Genomic DNA, 21,330 nt, shown 5'->3' with positions numbered 1-21,330 from the left:
GGGCCTCCCAGGAAACACCACAGCTCCTGCCTGCCTTTCATCAAAGTCATCTTCCTCATGACCAGAAGCTACATCTGTGGGACCCAGGGGGCTTCCAGAGCCCCAGGATCCACAGTCCTGTGTGGGGCTCCCGAGGAACTGGCTGGACAGCCCCACCTCCATGACTCAGCTTCTGGGCGCAGTGTGTACACTGAGGATCACGCGCTCACAAACATCTACTCAGCACCCGCTGTCAGTGATTGAATGGATGGTTATCGGATGGCTCTGGGGGACACACACTGCCCCCTAGAGCGTTCGTAGAAAAGGGGGCTAAATGCAGAACCAATGCCATTGGCCACCATTACTTAGCCCATGCTGGAGCTGACCCATAGCCATGAGTATCCCTGGGCCATCCCACACCAGGCCACGCCATCCCCTGGCCTGGACTGCTTCCTCCCTGGCGGGCATCTTCCTAAAGGCCTCTGTTCCAGCCTTTTCGGGGCTGCTGAGGGGAGGGGAGGAGGGCTGAAGTGTTCCTGCCGGATGCAGCCGCCACAGGCTCAGACAATCCAGAGGACAAGTGTGCTGGGGCCTGGGTGTAGGAGACCAGGGTGCTGCAGACCCCAGGACACCCCTTGGATGGGGTGGGCCTCCTTTTCCTGAATGCATTCCATCTGTGCTGTGGCCCTTGGGTTGGGGAAGCACAGCCCCCAAGCCCAGCCTCAGCCCCACGACATTGCAGGGCCCCAAGCAGAGCGTGAGGGACCCCAGGGCATCCCTCCTGCTCACCTTGGCAGTTGCGGCCGTTGGGGGCCAGCCTGTAGCCAGACGAGGGGCAGCTGCACTGGAAGCTTCCAGGGATGTTGATGCAGCGGTAGGAGCAGATGTGGCCCCCGGTGGGCAGGGCGCACTCGTCGATGTCTGCAACGGCAAAGCCCACCTCAGCCTCAGTGTCCTGGCACCTGGCCATGGCTGCTGGCCATGCTACATCACCCTGGGGGCTGCACTGGGGCCCGGGAGGGCAGCAGCACAGGACAAGCTGAACACAGGAAGCCTCAGAGACCCTCGTGCTCAGAGAGGCAATGGGACTAGCCTAGGGTCACACAGCAAGTTCATGGTGTGAAGTATGCATGTGGCGGGCAGGGGGAAATATGGACCACAGTTCAATAATAAGAAACACACCTCAGCTGGGTGTACTGGCTCATGCCTGGAATCCCAGGCATGGGAGGCTGAGGCGGGAGGATTACTTGAGCCCAGGAGTTCGAGACCAGCCTCGGCAACAAAGTGAGACCCTGTGTCTACAAAAAATCAAAAAAGTTAGCCAGGCATACTGGTGCATGCCTGTGGGCCCAGCTACTCAAGGAGGCAGAGGTGGGAGAATTGCTTGATCCCAGGAGATGGAGGCTGCAGTGAGCCGTGTTTGTACCACTGCCCTCCAACCTGGGTGACAGAGCTGTCTCTGTCTCAAAAACAAACAAGCAAACAAAATACACACACACCTTACATGAAAACGGTAATCATCGTAATTGCCCTTAATTGCCTGTAATTGCTGTCATCTAGTTTAATCCTCCAATGATCTGGTGAGGCTGAAGTTAATCATCATGTTACAGATGAAGAGTTAGAGCTCTGAGTCAGGGATATAGGTGGTCCCTGAGCCCCCTCCTTACCTCTCAGCCATGCACCACCACCAAGCCCTGAGATATGCGGCCCAAGGTCCCAGTGCATGTTGTAATTACCGCCGTGCACATTTATTAAAGAACAAGTCAGGAGTGGTTTGCTGCCTTCCCACCCTCACGCTTAAGGATGGGAAAAGTATATTAGAATTTCAGTTGGGGGCCAGGCACGGTGGCTCATGCCTGTAATCCCAGCAATTTGGGAGGCTGAAGCAAGAGGATCACTTGAGCCAAGGAGTTCGAGACCAGCCTGGGCAACACAGCAAGGCCCCATCTCTAATTTTTTAAAAATAAAAAATTAGCCAGACATGGTGGTATACACCTATGGTCCCAACTACTTGGGAGGCTGAGGTGGGAGGATCACTTGAGCCTGGGAAGCTGAGGCTGCAGTGAGCAGTGATTGCACCATATCACTCCAGCCTGGGCAACAGAGCAAGACCGTGTCTCAAAAAAAAAAAAAACAAACAAAAAAACCTCAGTTGGAGGGAAAACAGCAAACCACCCGCTTGCCTCCAAGGGTGGACATGGAAGGTTTGCCAGGTGAAGAAATCCCAGCAGGCTCTTCCCTGTGGATTTTGAAAGTCAGAGGCCGTGCTGCCGTGTCATGGCAAGGCCAGGGGGTGCTTTCCCCCTCAGCAGGCAGGGGCGTCCGCACCTTCACAGGTGACTCCATCCACATCGCTGAGCTGGTAGCCTCGCCGGCAGTAACACTGGTAGGAGCCGTAGACGTTGGCACACTCCTGGCTACAGGGGCTGCTGCTGCACTCATTGATGTCTGAAATACAAAGCGAGGGTCACCGCTCAGAGCATCACACGTCCCTGCCTCCACAGCAGCCCTCAGGGCCAGTGAACAGAAAATCTCCTCTCCACCTCCCTCAGGTTAACACACTCGGAGAGACAGAGGTCCCGGGGGGTGTGGCCGAGGGAGAGGCGTCATCGCTGGTGGCTCCGGACCCTCCATCCCTGCTCCTGCCTGCTTCGACCACAACTTCTCCTGCCAGGATGGCAGCGATAGCCTCCAGCCTTGGCCCCTGAAAGTCTGCCCCGACCTGGCTGCCAGAGTCCATTCTAGTTCTCAAATGGAAATCTGATCCTGTGCTCTCCACTTCACCTCCAAGATGGCATCCTACACAGATGACGGCACACAAGGAAGTCCTCGACCACCCAGCCCATACACCAGTACTCCTCATACTCCAATGCACAGAACTCACTGGGCCACTCAGCAACTCTGAACTACTGCTCAACTGTCCCCTTTACCTAGAGCAGAGGTCAGCGAATCATAGTCCATGGGCCAAATTCGTCCCAACACTTGTTTTTATAAATAAAGTTTTATTAGAACACAGCCCGGCAAGGCATGGTGGCTCATGCCTGTAATCCCAACACTTTGGGAGGCCGAGGTGGGCAGATCACGAGGTCAGGGGTTCAAGACCAGCCTGGCCAGCATGATGAAACCCATCTCTACTAAAAATACAAGAATTAGCCAGGCATGGTGGCATGCACCTGTAGTCACAACTTCTCGGGAGGCTGAAGCAGGAGAATTGCTTGAACAAGGAGGCAGAGGTTGCAGTAAGCCAAGATCACACCACTGCAGTCCAGCCTGGGCGACAGAGCGAGACTCCGTCTCAAAATAATAATAACAATAAAATAAAGAATACAGCCACATTCACTGTTTTTTTTTTTTTTTTTTTTTTTTTTGAGACAAAGTCTTTGTCTGTCGCCCAGGCTGGAGTACAAGTAGCTCAATCTCAGCTCACTGCAATCTCCACCTCCGGGAAGCTATTGTCCACTAAATGTAGATATGAATTCAAGCAGTTCTCCTGCCTCAGCCTTCTGAGTAGCTGGGGGATTACAGGTGTGTGCCACCATGCCGGCTAATTTTTGTATTTTTAGTAGACACAGGGTTTCACGATGTTGGCCATACTGGTCTCGAACTCCTGACCTCAAGTGATCCACCTGCCTCAGCCTCCCAAAGTGCTGGGATTACAGGTGTGAGCCACTGCGCCCTGCCACACTCATTCTTTTACCATGGTCCTCTGGCCACTTCTCTGCTACCACAGCAGAGTTCAGCGGTTGCAACAGAGATTGTGGCTGGAAAAGCCTTAAATCTATACTATGTGGCTGTCACAGAACATCCAATAGCTTTCCACCCCGTGTTTCATCTCTGTGGCCCCCACACACCAGGCCTGGCCTCCACCTGTCCAGTGTGGTCTCTCATCCCCCACTACAGACACTCCCCAGTGCAGGACCGAGTTCTTGCTACACACCCGGGGCAGGACCTTAACAAATGGTTAGTAAGGTCACATAGCAAGGCTGGCCAGGCTCTGGTTCTATATCCACAATATTGTCCACTAATGTGGATATGAATGCCGACTTTTCAGCAATTTATGAATGACTAGAGGAAGCACAAGCCAAGAATTCCACTACTTCTACTAAATAATAACAAAGCCAGCAGCCTCCATACCGCCAGCTCTTCATCCTGTGCTCGGCCCTGTGATAAGCTCTTCACATGCTTAATCTCGTTTCATCCTCACAACCCCCTATGGGGTTGGTCCTACTATGCCCGTTTTACAGATGAGGACACCATGGCCCAAGAAAGACTGAGTTACTTCTTCAAGGCCATGGAAATGGCAGAAGTCAGGTTTGAACACAAGCCTGAGAGACTCAACTCGTGAATCTTGTTCCTTGTCCATACGCGTTCTTGTGAACTAATCCCAGGACCCCCTCACACCGTCCGTCCTCCGATTTGAGAATTATGCACACCACAGCTCACCGTGGCATATCCAACCCCTGCGACCATCTCATCAGGAAGGAAAATTCTCATGGCAAAATGTTAGGACCTGCCATGTTTGAGTCAGGCTGCAGAAGCCGTCCTGTGAGCCAGTGCACTGCACCAAACAGGGTGTCATCGGCAATGTGGACGATTGTGGAGGGCCATCCAAAGCTCTCAGTGTCTGCTCAGCTCAGAACCTAATCCGTATACAAGACACGACATCTGCCAAGCACCTAGTATGTGCCAGGCCCTGGGCTGACATGCAGTTCATGTGACCTTCCCATCAGCCCAGGAGGTTGGTGTTATCTGAGAACCACAAGACTGTTGGCAGGAACAACTCTGTCCAACCCCCACATACCAAGAGACCTGACCCAACTTCAGCATGGCTGCCATTGGCCCAAGACCACGTATCCAGGATGCAGACCCAGCCCCCTTGGCATGCCTGTCTGAGAAAGATCAATGCTGCCAAAAGAATTTTCTCTTGGTTCCAGCCCAAACCTGACTACAGGCGCTGACCTCCATGTTCCTTAGAAGCATCTACTTTAGAAAAACTTGCAAATGTAAATGGTTTCTCTGTCCCTCTGAGATGTGCAACCAAGGAGTGTCTTTCTCAAGGGCTGGGGACATGCCTGGGGAATGTCGTCATCCGGAAGGCCAGGGTGCTTCTCCCTATCTCTGTGGGAGGGGAAAGCCTAACTCCAACACGAAGTTAGAGGCAGGCCGGGCGCGGTGGCTCACGCCTGTAATGCCAGCACTTTGGGAGGCCGAGGTGGGCGGATCATCTGGGGTCAGGAGTTCAAGACCAGCCTGGCCAACATGGTGAAACCTCATCTCTACTAAAAATACAAAAATTAGCTGGGCATGGTGGTGTGCACCTGTAATCCCAGCTATTCGGGAGGCTGAGGCAGGCGAATCGCTTGAACCCGGGAGGCGGAGGTTGCAGTGAGCCGAGATCGTAGCATTGCACTCCAGCCCGGGTGACAGAGCGAGACTCCGTCTCAAAAAAAAAAAAAGAAGTTAGAGGCAGGTGCACAGTGACCCACGCCCTAAGGGCCTCAGTACTTCCTCTCACAGCTCGTCATTTACAAAGCCTCCCTCCTTTTGTTTGGGTGACTGGAGATCAATGGACACAGAGGCCTGTCTCCCCTAGGCAGCATCTGATTAAAACCCACACACCGTCTTTGTGCAAAACAAGTGTCCAGTTTTCGCTGCTGTATCACACATCAACCCCTCTCCCCGGGGAGGACACGGAGGCAGGGAGAGGTCGGGCATAACCAAGGCCCTGTGACTTGTGGGTCTCATGCTCCAAGCCCCATAATCCTAGCCACATCCCACATGGCCTCTGCCGCAGCCTATGAACCCCGACACGGCCTCGGAGGGTGGATGTCATCAGGAGAAATCGGGTGGGCAGGCGGGCAGTCCTCTATGATGAACAATATTTTACAGGCACTTCCCCTGCTAACATGTCATTTAACAGGGAAACCATCGCAGATCTGCTGCAAACCGGTCTGCAGAAGGGTGGCTTCCCCAGGAGGAAGGTGACCTGGGGGAAGTGAGTGGATGGGGCCCCAGCCTCACCTTCACATGACCTGCCGTCCACAGAGAGCCGGAAGCCCACGGAACAGCTGCAGAGGTAGGAGCCCAGCGTGTTCTCGCACTTGTGGCCACACAGGCGCCCGGGGTAGCGCTGGCACTCGTTGACATCTGAAAGTGAGGGGTGGGCTAACTCAGGGCAATGTCCAACACAGTGGCGCCACACTCCACCCTCCTAGTAAGGCCAGCTCATGTCCTTTGTCCTCCACCTCCTCCAGCCTCATTTCTTTTTTTTCCTTCATCTTTGAGATGGCGTCTCGCTCTGTCTCCTAGGCTGGAGTGCAGTGGCATGATCTCAGCTCACTGCAACCTCCGCCTCCCAGTTCAAGTGATTCTCCTGCCTCAGCCTCCCAAGTAACAGGGATTACAGGCATGTGCCACCATGCCCGGCTAATTTTTGTATTTTCTGTAGAGACGGGGTTTTGTCATGTTGGCCAGGCTGGTCTCAAACTCCTGACCTCAAGTGATTCACCTGCCTTAGCCTCCCAAAGTGCTGGGATTACAGGCGTGAGCCATCGCGCCTGGCCTCCAGCCTCATTTCTCAGACAAGGAATGCAAAGTGACTTGTCCCGAGCATGCGGGAAGTCAGTGGGAGAGCCGGGACTGCCGCGGTGTGCCTGCCTGGTGGGCGAGCCTCGTGCTCCTTCTGTGGCAGCACATCTGAACTTGTGCCCTCCTGCCAGTCCTCCTCCCCAGGGCCCACAAGGAGGGTCTGCCAGGATCTAGCAAAGTGCCCACTTTGGGGGAGTGGGTGGCAGCTGCCAGGCTTCCCTGAGCACCTAGGTTTGGTGACAGCAGGCACTGGCTGGACAGGACCTGACCCCACTCCTGGTCAACTTTTCCCCTTGCTGCCCTGAGCTAAAGGCACATATCTCTAGCTCCTGGGGATCTACAGCTCAGCGGTGAATCTCCAGGAAATCGCTGATGCTGCCCACATGTGTAGACCTGGCTCATCAGCACTTGGAGGTCCTGGGTCAAGCAGAACCCCTTTCCACAGATGGGGAGCAGGCTCACACACAGGGGGGCGGTGCCAGTGGCCACCTGGCTGGGCAGCAGCAGAGCTGGGGCTAGAATGGGGTCTCCTGACTCAGGATCTTCTCTCGGGGTCTGCCTGCACTTGGGATTATCTGAGATGAGGATCAGACCACATCACTCGAGGTGCCACAGAATGTGTCCCTGGTGCCACGTGGCTGGGTTCCCCCGAGGCCTGCGGGGCCCCCCACGCACCCACACACATCCTGCTGATGCCGTCGAAATAGTAACCCGTCTTGCATTCGCAGCGGAAACTGCCGGGAGAGTTCACGCAGCGATGTCCCTTCCCACAGGGCTCAGCAGGTGGCGCGCACTCGTCCACATCTTGCAAAGGAGAAAGAAAGCCTGATGAAAACCTTTAGTTTGGGTTTTTTCCCCCCAAGATGATCAGAAAGGAAAGCAAGAAAGGAACACATGGAAACGGGCATTCCATTTCAACACGACTTCACAGAGCACCTACTGAGTGCCGGGCCCTGGACTGGGAAGACAGCTGACCCAGAGGCAGCCCTACCTGGCTGGCAGGACAGCAATGACTCTCATTAAGGTAGGAAGTGCCCAGGAACCCAGGGAGACACTGAAGAAGTGTCCTGGGGGTTATGCGAGGAAGGCTCCTTCCCTGGCGGGATCTAGGCAGGCTGGGTGCCCTGGATCCAAAGGAACGTAGGAGCAGGTGGGCAGAGGGAATGATGTGAGAGCAAACACCCACACAGAGAGGAAAGGACAGTGCTTGTGTGGGGAGTGGCAAGACCCACATTGCCTGAATTACAAGGTTTGTGGAGTTGGGTCAGCTCTCGGGGACTGGACTGTAAGCAGAGGCATCCGTCCTTTGTCACCAATGGGGAGCTGATGGAGCTGTAAACAGGGTGGGGTGCGAGAGCTTTGGGCTCAGGACAAGCCGGACAAGGCTGAGGCAGTAGACGGGCTGGTGCTCTACCGCACCAGTCCAGGCAAGACAATGAAGCCCCATGCTTGGGAATTGACAATGGGATGGATGGGCTGATAGAAATGGCTTTGCTTTGGGGATCAACTTTCTGCTTCCAGAGAAGGCAGGGTGTGTGCTGGAAGCAGACAGGAAAGTGGATTTCAGATTTGTTTTCTTAATACCAACCAACACAGCGCGTTCCCTCCTCGTTGAGATGGTAGCCACGGCCACAGTTGGGCACGTTCTTCTGGCACGTGTAGGAGCCCTCCGTGTTGATGCATGTATGCCCGATAGGGCACGGGGCACTGATACTCAAACACTCATTGATATCTACAGCGGGAAAAGACAGAGACCATGTGGTTAAACCTGGAGGGTGTCCCAGAACCCAAAAACTGGATCTCCAAAGAAACTCCCCTTCCCACCTCTTTGCAAAACCACAAATGGAGGGGCTCAACCCCCTCACTCTGGACCACACAGCCGCCTCCCAGCTGGCTCCCAAATTTTATCACTGCATACCGCCTCAAACACCACCTCTCTGGCCCTTCTTCCTGTCCCTAAATCTCCAGCACCTCCATCGTTTGCTGTGCCAAATCGGGACCTGCCTGCCTGGCTTCTCCTGCATTCATCTACTCCACACACTGGGCATGCTGTTAAGGAGACAGGTGACTGTCCACGTGGTGCCAGCAACTCTGACTCCCAGCGAGGCTCTAGGCCCCTCCGATGACCAGGCTTCACAGGGCCTATGCTGAGCCAGGCCCACCTGGGAGGTGCCATGGCTCCCTGAGCTCACTGCACGGCAGTCTCCTTCCTTGAGTGGACACACCTCTGACATGCGGACCGTGGGGCATTTACCTTTGATGACATACAATGAGCAAGTGTGAACCCATGAATGGTCCAGGAGGGCCATGCTACACAGGGATACCCTCCTTCTGCTCAAATTCGGAGGAAGAATACACAGATTGCACTTCCTGATAGAGGGAGTGGGAAAGGACCTAAGCATCTAAACATCACCTTGGAGAACCTTGCTCAGACACTTACAAAGCATCTGGTGTGGGGGAACAAAGAGAGGGAGTGATGGTGGAAGACCCCTGAGCATAAGTCAGAAAGGAGGACAGCTGTACCCCTCTCCCTGCCAGCCAAGTCCACCCTCCTCAGTCAAATGAGTCAGCCCTTTGTGCTGACCGTGCAGCAATTTACAGTTTACAAAAGCTTTTACATCCATGACCGCTCTCGAGCACCACAGCCAGCCTGCAAGTGAGGTGAGGCCAGTATCACTATCATTACTGCCTGCACTTTATAAACAGGAAACCAAGGTCCAGAGACTGAATGACTCTGGGCTCATGGCTGGAGTCAGGGGCCAACCAGGGCCTAGGTCTAGAACCAGGGTCTCCTGCTTTCCAGCTCCCTTAAATCAGTGGCCAGCAAATGATGGCCCTTGGTTCAAACCCGGCTTAAACCTCCTTTTGTAAATAAAGTTTTATTAGCGTGCAGCCAGGCCCACTCTGTTATGCATTGCTCAGGGGTGCTTTTACACTGCAAAAGGCAGAGTTGAGTGGTTGCCACAGAGACTGAAGTTGTTATTTACCATCTAGCCCTTTAGAGAAACAGCTGGGTGGCCCCTGCCCTGTAACAGGAATAAATGCAGCGTTTAGCAGAGTGGTGGCTGCCTTCCCCCTGGCGCTGCAGGCTCCTCACTCAGACTACATTCCCCAAACTCTGTTCCACAGAACAACTGTGTCCCTCAGAACATCGTGTGCTCCACAGGGGTAAGACCTGGCTATCAATGAATGAATGAATGAATGGGAATGAGTAAACAGACAGCAAATCAATGTAAAGCATCGGGTGATTTTGGGAACATGGTGCCCGATCTCTCCCTCTCAGGGATTCACATGGGAAAAGCCCAAGCTACCAAGGTCCCCGTTCACTTGGCTTCACCCAGTGCTTCCTAGATTCAGTGGAACCCCTTCCTGCCCCAGGACCTGCCGACGTCCCCAGGCAAGGTCAGCCAGGGTATGTGGGAAGCCCTGGCCCATTCCTTCCTCCCCACTCAAGAAGAAAGGAAGAGGCTGGGCGTGGTGGCTCACGCCTGCAATCCCAGCACTTTGGGAAGCCGAGGGGTGGATCACCTGAAGTCAAGAGCTCGAGACCAACCTGGCCAACACGGCAAAACCCCATCTCTACTGAAAATACAAAAATTAGCCAGGCATGGTTGTGGGCACCTGTAATCCCAGCTACTTGGGAGACTGAGACAGGAGAACTGCTTGAACCCAGAAGGGTGGAGGTTGCAGTGAGCCAAGATTGCACCACTGCACTCCAGCCTGGGTGACAGAGTGAGACTGTCTCAAAAAAAAAAAAAGAAGAAGAAGAAAAGAAGGAGGGAAAGGGGGAGGGGGGGAGGGAGAGAAGGGGAAGGGAAGGAGGGGGAGGAGGGAAGTGGGAGGGGAGGGGGAGGGGGAAGAGGAGGAGGGAGGGGGAGGATGGGAAGGGGAGGATGGGAAGGGGAGGATGGGAAGGGGAGGATGGGAGGGGGAGGGGGAAGAGGAAGAGGAGAAGGAGAAAGGAATACAGCAGCAGGAGGGGGGAATTTGAAGAAAAAGAGCAAAGAAAACCCGACAAAGCCATGCTGGTCTCAAAGCCCTCGGTGACCCAACCTTAAGGTCCTAGAAAATTCTCCATGCATGATAGGGGCAGAGACCTCCACTTTCTGGGACCCTGACCCATCCCTTGTACTAGCTCTGCAGGAAGAGCTCTTCTGCTACAGGCAGGAGGCTCGGATGGGCTCTTGGGGCCCCAGGATGGTTCTAGGAGCTCCAGGAAGATGGATTCTGGCTACACAAGGGAATCAACACTTCCCACCACGGACCATGCTGTTCCTGGGTGAGGGAGCGGGTACCATGGGCAGAGGTGTGGGAGCAGAGGACCCAGGTTGCGTGCTGGGGGACCAGGACCTGACATAGAACCTTTTCAGCCCTCTCCCAGACGGCCTGAAACTACCTTCTATCTTGATGTATTTTCTCCTTAGAAAGACGTATTTCTGCTGATGCAGTCATTTTTAAAAAGATAAAATAAAGGTGCTGACATGAAATGATTTCTAAATACCCTGTCAAGTGGGGGGAAACAGCAAGTGGCAGAACAGTCTGATCCCATTTTCATAAAAAAACAAAAAGTCTCAAGGGAGCAGAGCCCAGAAGGGCTCATGGACCCTGCCAAGAGGCGGGCAGGATTGGCCAGGGGAGGAGCGTTTACTTCCTACACTTAGGTTTTGTTTGCTGATTTATAAATCAAGACATACATAATTTTTGAAATAGAGATCTTTTAAAACAATGATTCCTGAGCTTGATTGCAAGGATTGAGAGCACATGAAAAGGGGAACCCCATCCTCATCCCAGCATCCCAAGCTAAGGGGACCCTGAGGGAGCTGAACATTTGGCTTTCGATGCTGTCACTGAGGACCCAGGGAGATGGCACGGAACAGCTCAGTGCCGCCAGGCTGGCCTTCAGCCCACAGCCTGCTTGCCAGTCCTGGAAGGACAGTGAGGGGATGGCTCCCGAGCCTCAGCCCATACACAGTGCTGCACCCTGTAGAGAGGAAAGTCAGGGCTAGGTTGAGACTTGCAAACGTTGCCTCTTTGTGGAAATCGGGGCTGATTTTGCCATGAGTCAGGGTTTCCATCCTCAGTCGACGCCAGCCTCCTCCGGACCCCCCTTTGAGCAGGCTGCAAGTCTGAGCAGGACTAACCTCCCCACTGGCCCCGGAGAGCCCATGGCTTCCCTGCTCACCATCCCCTGCGCTGAGCGACAACCACCCCTCCCTGCTGGCAAGGGACTGGCGAGGGGCCAACTGGCAGCCGAGCCACAGCCCCCCAGCTCAGAAGTCTCCCCCAGGCGATGACAGGGAAGCTGTAACAGAGGAAGGCTGGGGCAGGTTTCAGACAAGGCCCCTGTCCTAAGGGCTCACTGTTCCACTTGTCTTTTTATCTTTTTTTTTTTTTTTTTGACACAGAGTCTTGCTCTGTTGTCCAGGCTGGAGTGCAGTGGCACTATCTTGGCTCACTACAACCTCTGCCTCCTGGGTTCAAGCGATTCTCCTGCCTCAGCATCCTGAGCAGCTGGGATTACAAGGTGCTCACCACCACACCCGGCTAATTTTTGTATTTTTAGTAGAGACGGGGTTTCACCATATTGGTCAGGCTGGTCTCAAACTCCTGACCTCAGGTGATCCACCCGCCTTGGCCTCCCAAAGTACCAGAATTACAGGCGTGAGTCACTGTGCCCGGCCACATCCACTTATCTTTAAATATCTCAGTGGTTAAAAATAATGCAGTGGGGGAAGAGCTCTCTCTCCAAACCACTATTTCAAATAAATGATCAATACAGATTTCGCTAAGGAAAAGCTGAAATCGAAGCAAGATGGAAATGTATACCCCCTTGCTCATGGCAGGGGAGAGGTGATGGGGCCACCCCAGGTGGGGAGGTTCTGACTAGTGTGATCTGTAGCTGGGATTCCTCACCTCTTCTCCTAAAAAGTCTCTCTGACCTCAAAGGCAGGACCCAGGAGCGTCTGCCAAGCAGAGGCCGAGGGAGAGCCGGTGGATCAGGACTTAAGCGCTGACTGCAGTGGCCTAGCCAGGCAGTTAACCTGACAACGGCTGGGGAAAGCAGGACTCACCTCCTGTCTTTCCAGAACCAGTAACCCAGGCCGGCCAGCTCCCCGGCTGCCCCCCACACAGCTCCTCTAGCGTGAGTGGTCTTGCCCAGGCCTCCTAAATTCATACTAAGTTCACAAGGGATTCTCTCTTTTCATATTAGTATTTCTCTGATATCAGCAATTTCTTTTTTTTTTTTCATTTTTGAGATGGAGTCTCACTCTGTCACCCAGGCTGGAGTACAGTGGCGTGATCTCAGCTCACTGCAACCTCTGCCTCCCAGGCTCAAGCGATTCTGCTGCCTCAGCCTCCTAAGCAGCTGGGATTACAGGCGCCCATCACTACGCCCAGCTAATTTTTGTATTTTTAGTAGAGACGGGGTTTCACTATATTGGTCAGGCTGGTCTCAAACTCCTGACCTCAGGTGATCCACCCTCCTCGGCCTCCCAAAGTGCTGGGATTACAAGTGTAAGCCACCGTGCCTGGCCAGAGTTTCTTTTCTTATTGTGGTGAACTACATGTGAACTACAAATTTTATGTAACATAAAATCTGCCATCGTAACCATGTTAAGTAGACGGTTCAGGGGCATTACTGCATTCACACTGTCGTGCCACCATCACCCCCATCCATCTCCAGAACTTTTTCATCTTCTCAAACTGAAACTCTGCACCCAGGAAACACTCACTCCCCATCCCCCACCCTGCCCAGCCCCTGGCACCTTCCATTCTACTTTCTGTCTCTATGAATTCAAATACTAACACAGACTATTTTTTATTTTTATATTTTATTTTATTTTTGAGACAGGGTCTTGCTCTGTTGCCCAGACTGGAGTGCAGTAGCACCATCACAGCTCACTGCAGCCTCGACCTCCCTGCTCAAGGGATCCTCCCACCTCAGCCTCCCAAGTAGCTGGGACTGTAGGCATGCGCCACCACACCCAGCTAATTTTTTGTAGTGATGGGGTCTCACTATATTGCCCAGGCTGGCCTCAAGCAATCCTCCTGCCTTGGCCTCCCAAAAGTGCTAGGATTACAGGCGTGACCCACTGTGCCCAGCCAAGTATTTTTTAAAATAATTTTTTAATAGGCTAAATGCCTGTGGCAGGGAATCACCACTCACCGAGTGCTTCCTATGTACCAGGACTTCGCAAGTACTCGCCTAATCCTGGCCTCAAGTCTATAAGCCAGGTATTATGATTACTCCCATTTTATAGAGGAAAAAGTTAAAGCTCAGAAGTAATTTTCTTGGGTCACTAACTCCAAAACCCAAGCTCTTTAATCTAAACCCAGATCAGCAAACTGTGGCCCTTGGGCCAAATCCAGCCTGCTGCTTATTTTTGTAAATAAAGTTTTATTGGAACACAGCCACACCCATTTGTTTACAGATGGCCCTTGGCCGCTTTAGACTATAACAGCAGAGTTGACTATTACGACAGAGACCATATGGCCCACAACGGCTAAAGTTTTTGCTCTATTTGCTGTCCAGCCCTTTACACAAAAAGTTTGCCAACCCCTGTTCTGTATACCATGCGGCCCTGCAGATTCTAGAGGCCTGCCCCAAGGCTAGGTCGCTGACCCCTCCTGGAATAGCCCGCTAATCCTGGCAGCACACCTCTTACCAATACAGTTGCCTAGAGCATCTTGTATAAAGCCACTCTTGCACTGTAGCTTGGGTCGGCAGCGGAAGGATCCCAGAGTATTCTGACAGATAAAATCGGGGAGGCAGTTATGAATACCACTCTCACACTCGTCAATATCTGGTACATCATAAAAAAAGGAAATTGTTAGCAAGAGTCCTGCCAGAAGCATCTTACAACACTTTAAAATCATAAGAAAGCTTTTTTCTAATGTGCATTACTCAGACTATAACCCAAAACATTCTAATAGAGAAATCATACACAAAAAAGACTTCACTGAGCCAAATCGTGCTCCAGTTGCTAAAGACTTAAAAAGCTGACTTTTTTTCCCAAGGCTCTTATGAGGCAAACTGTCTGTTATAATAAATCACCCTGGCATTTTCCTGGCGGGTATATATATATTAGTATTCATTCAGGCTAAGTGTATGTTTAGTTTAGATCATAAAGCAATTATCTTAGTGGCAACAAACACAGTCTCTATAAACATATTCATTCTGAAGTCTTCACAATAATCCAAATATTAACAAGGGTTACAGTCATGATGGGATGTGATGGGCTGCCCTTCCCTTGAAGTTCATGGCTGTCAAATGGTCAAATGTGTATACTCAGCTGGCTCGGCCACTGGGCTCTAGGGGTCCAAACCACCCAGCTGGTGTGCGGGGGTGGGGAGGACAGAATTTGCTCTGTGGCCCTCAGATGTCAGAAGGGGTGTGCCATGCTTTGAAGTCACTCTCATGATACAGTGAGTGACATTTTTACACAAGTGGATTTGTCCTTCTGAAAGGCTTGAAACCCTCTGCAAAACTGTGTTCTAAACGATCCTCATCAGAGCCTCCCCATCTGCCAAATAACACCTAAGGCTTGGGGGGAAAGGCTGGCAGCCAGAAATGCCATGTGTTTATGCAGTGGAAGGGGATATGCTTTGAACTTCAAGGAAGCCTGGATTTGGATGGAAGGCAGCTGTTGTGCAAAAACAGTTGTGGGATTTTTGTTTTTTGCTTTTTTTTTTTTGTAGAAAGTACATGTGAGAACCTGAAATTCATCCCTGGTCTTGATTTTAAATAATCATGCACTGAGCCTTTTTAGAAACCCAAATCTGCCATCGTTTACTCTGCACCAAAAGAACGTAAATCTTTCCTAACAGAACTAGCTGGTACTGGGGCACTACTGTCAACTTTTTCAATGTTCTGAACATTATTGGCAAGCACTTTCACCTGCCATCCCACCCGTCCAGACACCCTGGTGGGTATAACCACCTCCCTCCTGCAGATGAGCAGGCAGTCGCCCAGGCAGCCACAGAGGGCGCAGGACTGCGGGAGCCCAGACCCCAGAGCTGCCCTTCCCACCGCGCCGTATCTACGCCTCGAAGACCAGGTTTGCAGACTCAGAGCGCATGCTGTACCTTTGCAGCTATTGTCCTCTGTGAGCTCATAGCCAGTCCCGCAGCTGCTGTCCCGCTGGCAGCGGAAAGAGCCCACTGTGTTGATGCAGGATTCTCCAAGACGGCAGCTGTGGCTGCCCGTGATGCATTCATTGACATCTAGGAGAGACCGAGGCAGTGCGGGGGTGACCAGCAAGAACGACCCATCCTAATACATCCTCAGAAGGAATGTGCCAAAGCCACGGTGGAAGTGCTTCCCTGCACCCTCGCAAACTGAGCTCAGGCCCACCATGTGCACATCCGGGCTGTGGACTGCACGGAGTCGAAAGCAGTGATTTCTCTCCCCTGCTAACGTTCATATCTACTGCTTTTTCTGAGACTGTAGTTATGTGGTCCTCAAGAACCCCATGGGGGGGCAGCATCTTCTCCATCTCCCCCATCTCACAGACGCGGGGGCCAGGAGAGGCTGAAGGACATGCCCAAGGCCACTCAGCAGATCCTGGATCTGGAACCTGGTTAGATGCCAACTCCATCCTCTTTCCCAACCCCAGTGCTTATATTGTCTTGGAGGGAAGTCTCGGCAGGGGCCTCTGCGCTGCAAACTCCAGGGAACACGAGAAAGCGAGACCTGGGCTGCTCTCCACCCCTGAATGGGGTCTGGGTTGTAGAAGGCAGGCCCTGGTCAGTCCTCCAGCACAGAGCTCCCAAGCACAGTGACCTGCCAGTCCTGCTGGCACCTGGGATAGGGACATTACCTTCACAGGAGACACCATCAGACAGCAGCTGGTAGCCCACGAAGCAGGAGCAGACCACCTCGTCACCCGTGTCTCGGCACTGCTGCTTGCAGGGCCCGCCTCCTGGAAGCACAGCGTGCATGAGCCAGGGATGGACGCACCCAGGCACCACCTGGTTTCTAGCTCCGTTCAGGCTGGGTCATAGAAAACGCCCTCTGAGCAGAAGAACCCAGGAAGGCAGGCTGACCTGGCTGGAGCCCACCTGCTGCCCTCCTGGGAGACCCCCAGGCTCTGGCTCTGGACACCCCCCAGGGGCTGCTGCTTCAGGTCCCAACCTCCCCGTCTGGAAAATCAGGTGGTGTGCAGGGTGCCCTTTGTAGGCTGGGGTGGACCTGGAAGGGGCGAGGCAGAGAAGAGCTCATTGCCGGTCACAGACATGGGGGTGTGGGCTCCACGTGGAAGGCCAGGCCCCAACTAGGCCTCATGTACCTGCTCCTCACTGAACTCTCGAGCTGTCCCGCTGCTCCAAGCCCACTACCATGGCCTCAGTTCCTGCAGCTGCCCACCTGGCTGCGGCCACAGCCTCCCACCTGGTCTTTCTGCATAGCCCAGAAGCACCCCACAACCTGTTCTTCCTATAGGGCGGCCAGAGTGATGCTCAGAGTGCAAATCTCATCAGGATAAGCCTCAACCAGGGAAAGATTCTACGAGATACACTTCTAACTGCTGCCAGCCTGCCTGTTTCTCGGGCCCCTCTCTCTGGCCCTCTAACCCCACCTCCTTCCCCAGCCCACTCCCTCCCAGTACCCCGCTACAGTGGGTCCGTGCCCTTTACAAGGCTTCAGGTGTCCCTGAGGACCGTTTCAGGGTTATTTTCCCAGCTAATCCCGCCTCCTCCTTGCAGACCAGCTCTCCCCTCCCCAGAAAGCTCCTCCCATAGCCCTGAGGCTTGCTGGGGCTCTAGGTCACTCCCTTCCTCCCTCCACCAGGCCCCTGGACCGCGCCCCTGGACCAACTGTCACTGTACACTGACTGCATCATTTGGGGATTAAACTGGCCCCTAATTAACACCCTAACCACAGAGCGAACCACTGAAAGAGCTTGTGAGGCAGATCTGCAGGTCTAGACATGCCAGAATGTTCCATGAAAGAAAAACAGTTTTATCATATGAAAAACAAACCTGCGAGGCCCTTAGTTAAATGTGCAGACATCTCCCTGTGAGGCAAATGAATATCACCAATGGTGACAGAACCGTGGCTGGGACTCCAGGCGCACAAAAGCAGGGAACACTGAGCCCCCTCCTCTCCCCTGAGAGCCTGAGGGAGGCCTCTGTCACCTTCACAAGGCCTGGGGGCTCGGTAATGTGCAGGCTTTCCACACCAGCCCTCACCAGGGCCCCTCCTTGGTAAGCCCACCCTTTCCCTCCCCAGCCAGCCCTAGATCTGGAAGGGGGAAGGGAAGGAGGAGCTGGGAGTCCAGGACTCCTCAGGGCGGAAGTGGCTCATGGCTGGCTCCCAGCCAAAGGGTACTTTGCAGGGTAAACCAAAGCAAAACCTGGATTCCAACTTCCAATGAGATCAGCACCGAGATTCCTTGGTTTTGTTTTTTGTTTGTTTTTTTGTTTTTGAGACGGGGTCCAGCTCTGTCGCCCAGGCTAGAGTGCAAAGGTGCAGTCATAGCTCACTGCAGCCACAACCTCCTGGGCTCATGGAATCCTCCTGCCTTGGCTTCCCAAAGTACTAGGATTACAGGCCTGAGACACCTTGCTGGCCCCTTGGGGTTTGTTTAAATGCCAACTGATGGGAGACGCCCGAGTCTCACCTCGGCAGCGGTCATTCAGATATGGGTCCTCTTGTTCCTCCTGGACATCAATGATCTTATCTAAGGGGGAAAAAGAGCAAGTCAGACATTTATCCAAACACCCATCTTATCTTAAAAGAAACTCCCAACATTCTCTCTTCTTGTCACTATCAGGCAGTAATGCCCATTTGAACATCTTATATAAACAGCTAAGTATTAACTTTATCCTCTTTAAGCTAGAATTACACTTGAAAATGTATAATTGATATCTGATCAATTATAGGGCAGGCGTGGTGGCAGGCACCTGTAATCCCAGCACTTTGGGAGGCCGAGGCGGGCGGATCACCTGACGTCAGGAGTTCAAGACCGTCCTGGCCAACACGGTAAAATGTTGTCTCTACTAAAAATACAAAAATTAGCCAGGTGTAGCGGCATGCGCCTGTAATCTCAGGTACTCAGGAGGTTGAGGCAGAAGAATCGCTTGAACTCAGGAGTCGGAGGTTGCAGTGAGTCAAGATCACACCATTGCACTCCAGCCTGGGCAACAAGAGCGAGACTCCGTTTCAAAAAAAAGGATCAGTTATAACAGAAAGACCACAGACACAAAGGCCTGTAATCACTGACTTCATGCTGGGTGATGTTCCCATAGTCCAAATTACTTGACCATCTCAGCAAATGCAGTCACGGCCTTGCTAACAACCAACACACGCCCTCCAAGTCTAAAGCGATGCACGCAGTAAAAACTTGAGTCTCCTGATTGATTCTATCAAATGCTATTATGTGTTTGAAAAGGGTTACTCTCCATTTCTGTACTTATTTGTCGCAGGCCAGCACTGGTCTGGGGACCTTCTGCATGGCCCCCAGGAAGCACACAGTGGGTCCATGGCACTGGTAGCAGTGGGAGGAAGGCGCGGCTGTGAAGACAGGGAGCCCTCCCAGAGGAGGGAGCATGCGAGCATAGTCTGGGGCAAGGACCGAAGCAGATAAAAGACGGAGAGATAAAACATCTAACATCTGGAGCTGCAGAAAAGCCCAGAGACTGCTCACGCTGCAGACATAAATCAGTGAAAATCCACCCCCGAGATGCAGGAGAAATCCTCCACCAGCAGGAATGGTTTGGGTTTGTTTAAAGTGAAAATGTCATCTCTGATTTCAAAAGCCAAGGAATGAGGCAGAATGCGGCCCCAATCCCTCTTGATGACTGTAACATCTGAAATCATCTCAGTGGCATCCATTGGGCCCTGGACTTGAAAAACTAAGAACAATAAGTGAAAGATGAGTCCCGGGTGACCGGGGTCCTCTGTGACCAGGGACCCTACAGCCTGGACTTGAAAACCTAAGAACAAGAAGCGAAAGGTTCCATGTCACCCAGGACCCTACAGCCATCAGCTTGACTTAGAGACTACAGGTCTGAGGGTTCTTCCCTTTTGCCCCTTCCGGCACCTCCCCACCTCTTTATTTATTTTATTATTTTTTTTGAGACTGAGTCTCGTTCTGTCACCCAGGCTGGAATGCAATGGCCCCATCTTGGCTCACTGCAACCTCCGCCTCCCGGGTTCAAGCGATTCTCCCTGCCTCAGCCTCCCAAGTAGCTGGGATTACAGGCGCCCGCCACCACGCCCAGCTAATTTTTGTATTTTTAGTAGAGACAGGGTTTCCCCATGTTGGCCAGGCTAGTCTCGAACTCCTGACCTCAGGTGATCCGCCTGCCTCGGCCTCCCAAAGTGCTGGGATTACAGGCGTAAGCCACCATGCCCAGCTCACGCCTCTTTTATTTTTTAAGAGAGTGGGGACAAAGCTCAGAGAGAGGAGGGAACAGGCCGAAAACTACACAGCAAGCTTGGCCCAGGCGGAGTCCTGCCTTCTTCCAGGTTAATTCTGTTACAGCACAAGAAACCATGGCCTAAGTGTAAGAGGCTACTGGACAGCCACGAAGTCTCCTGAACCCTGTAACTGAACCACACAGAAATGCAGGGCGAGGACACAGAACTGGGGGGCACACAGCTGAGAGCGCTCTTGAAGCTGCTCTTGGGGTCACATGCCCCTTTGCTGAGTAAGTGTCTATGATTTGACAGAGCATAGCCAGCTATTAGCCAGCGATGGCCCCCAGCTGCTCACCCATCAGCTCCAGATGGAGAGGGCACTGGCCAGGAGGTGGAAGGCCAGGGTCTCCCTCCTCCACGTGTCGGCCATGCGATCTTGAGCATCAGACCCTCACCCAAGAAGTGAGAGCAAGGCCAGCCACCCATGCTGCCCCGGGCAGCTGAAGGGACAAGGGGAGATGGTGAGGGCAGACATTTATGGGGCCAGGTGCTCTACCCAACCCTTGACACCCAATCTCGCACTCCATCCTCCCAGCACCTGATGAAGTAGGACTGCAACTATCCCCACTTCCCAGATGAGGGGACCAAGGTACACATTAGGACCCGGATGGGAGCACAGATTTGTCCGATCCCAGACTCCAAGCACTCAGCGTCACTCCAGGACAGCGGCTTCAGATAAGGTCACAAACATGAATGGCTCCGACAACCGGAGTCAGTCCGTGCTGAGTTAAGGCAATGGTGACACGGATGCACGTGTTACCTGTAATGGTTCATTTTAAGTGTCAATTTGGCTGGGGTATGGTACTCAAATATTTAGTCAAACACTAGCCTGGATGTTGCTGTGAAGCTATATTTTAGAGATTAATATTGGCCAGGCACGATGGCTCACACCTGTAATCCTAGCACTTTAGGAGGCCGAGGCAGGTGGATTACCTGAGGTCAGGAGTTCCAGATCAGCCTGGCCAACATGGTGAAACCCCACCCCTACTAAAAATACAAAAATTAGCCAGGTGTGGTAGCGTACACCTGTAATCCCAGCTACTCGGGAGGCTGAGGCACAAGAATCACTTGAACCCGGGAGGCGGAAGTTGCCGTGAGCCAAGATCACACCACTGCACTGCACTCCAGCCTGGGTGACAGAGCAAGATTCTGTCTCAAAAAAAAAAAGAGATTAACATGTAACTCTGTTGATGCTGAGAAAAGCAGATCATCTTCATACCGTGGGTGGGCCTCACTCAATCAGCAGAAGGCCTTCAGAGAAAAAAGACTGGCCTCCCCGGGGAAGGCGGCGTTCTGCCAGCACACTGCCTTTGAACTCCAGCTGCAATGCCCCTCCTTCC

The 21,330-nt window shown here is 53.0% G+C and overlaps 1 protein-coding gene across 2 annotated transcripts in view; it reads right to left on the bottom strand.

The window, feature by feature from the left end:
- FBLN1 (fibulin 1) overlaps positions 1 to 21,330 on the bottom strand; it is a 98,845-nt gene that overhangs the window by 51,890 nt on the left and 25,625 nt on the right. For both annotated transcript variants that reach the window (XM_034948368.3, XM_034948367.4), the window contains exons 5-13: positions 18,189 to 18,248; positions 16,389 to 16,490; positions 15,655 to 15,792; positions 14,235 to 14,372; positions 8,156 to 8,299; positions 7,243 to 7,371; positions 6,001 to 6,126; positions 2,308 to 2,427; positions 769 to 900 (exon numbers count right to left, since the gene is read on the bottom strand). In XM_034948368.3, the coding sequence (XP_034804259.1) occupies positions 769 to 900; positions 2,308 to 2,427; positions 6,001 to 6,126; positions 7,243 to 7,371; positions 8,156 to 8,299; positions 14,235 to 14,372; positions 15,655 to 15,792; positions 16,389 to 16,490; positions 18,189 to 18,248 (1,089 nt within the window). The remainder of the gene's footprint in view (positions 1 to 768; positions 901 to 2,307; positions 2,428 to 6,000; positions 6,127 to 7,242; positions 7,372 to 8,155; positions 8,300 to 14,234; positions 14,373 to 15,654; positions 15,793 to 16,388; positions 16,491 to 18,188; positions 18,249 to 21,330) is intronic.

Source organism: Pan paniscus, chromosome 23 (genome assembly GCF_029289425.2).
Source record: "Pan paniscus chromosome 23, NHGRI_mPanPan1-v2.0_pri, whole genome shotgun sequence".
Taxonomy (NCBI): domain Eukaryota; kingdom Metazoa; phylum Chordata; class Mammalia; order Primates; family Hominidae; genus Pan; species Pan paniscus.
The sequence above is the reverse complement of the archived record's forward strand: the minus strand, read 5'-3'. Positions and strand labels throughout refer to the sequence as shown.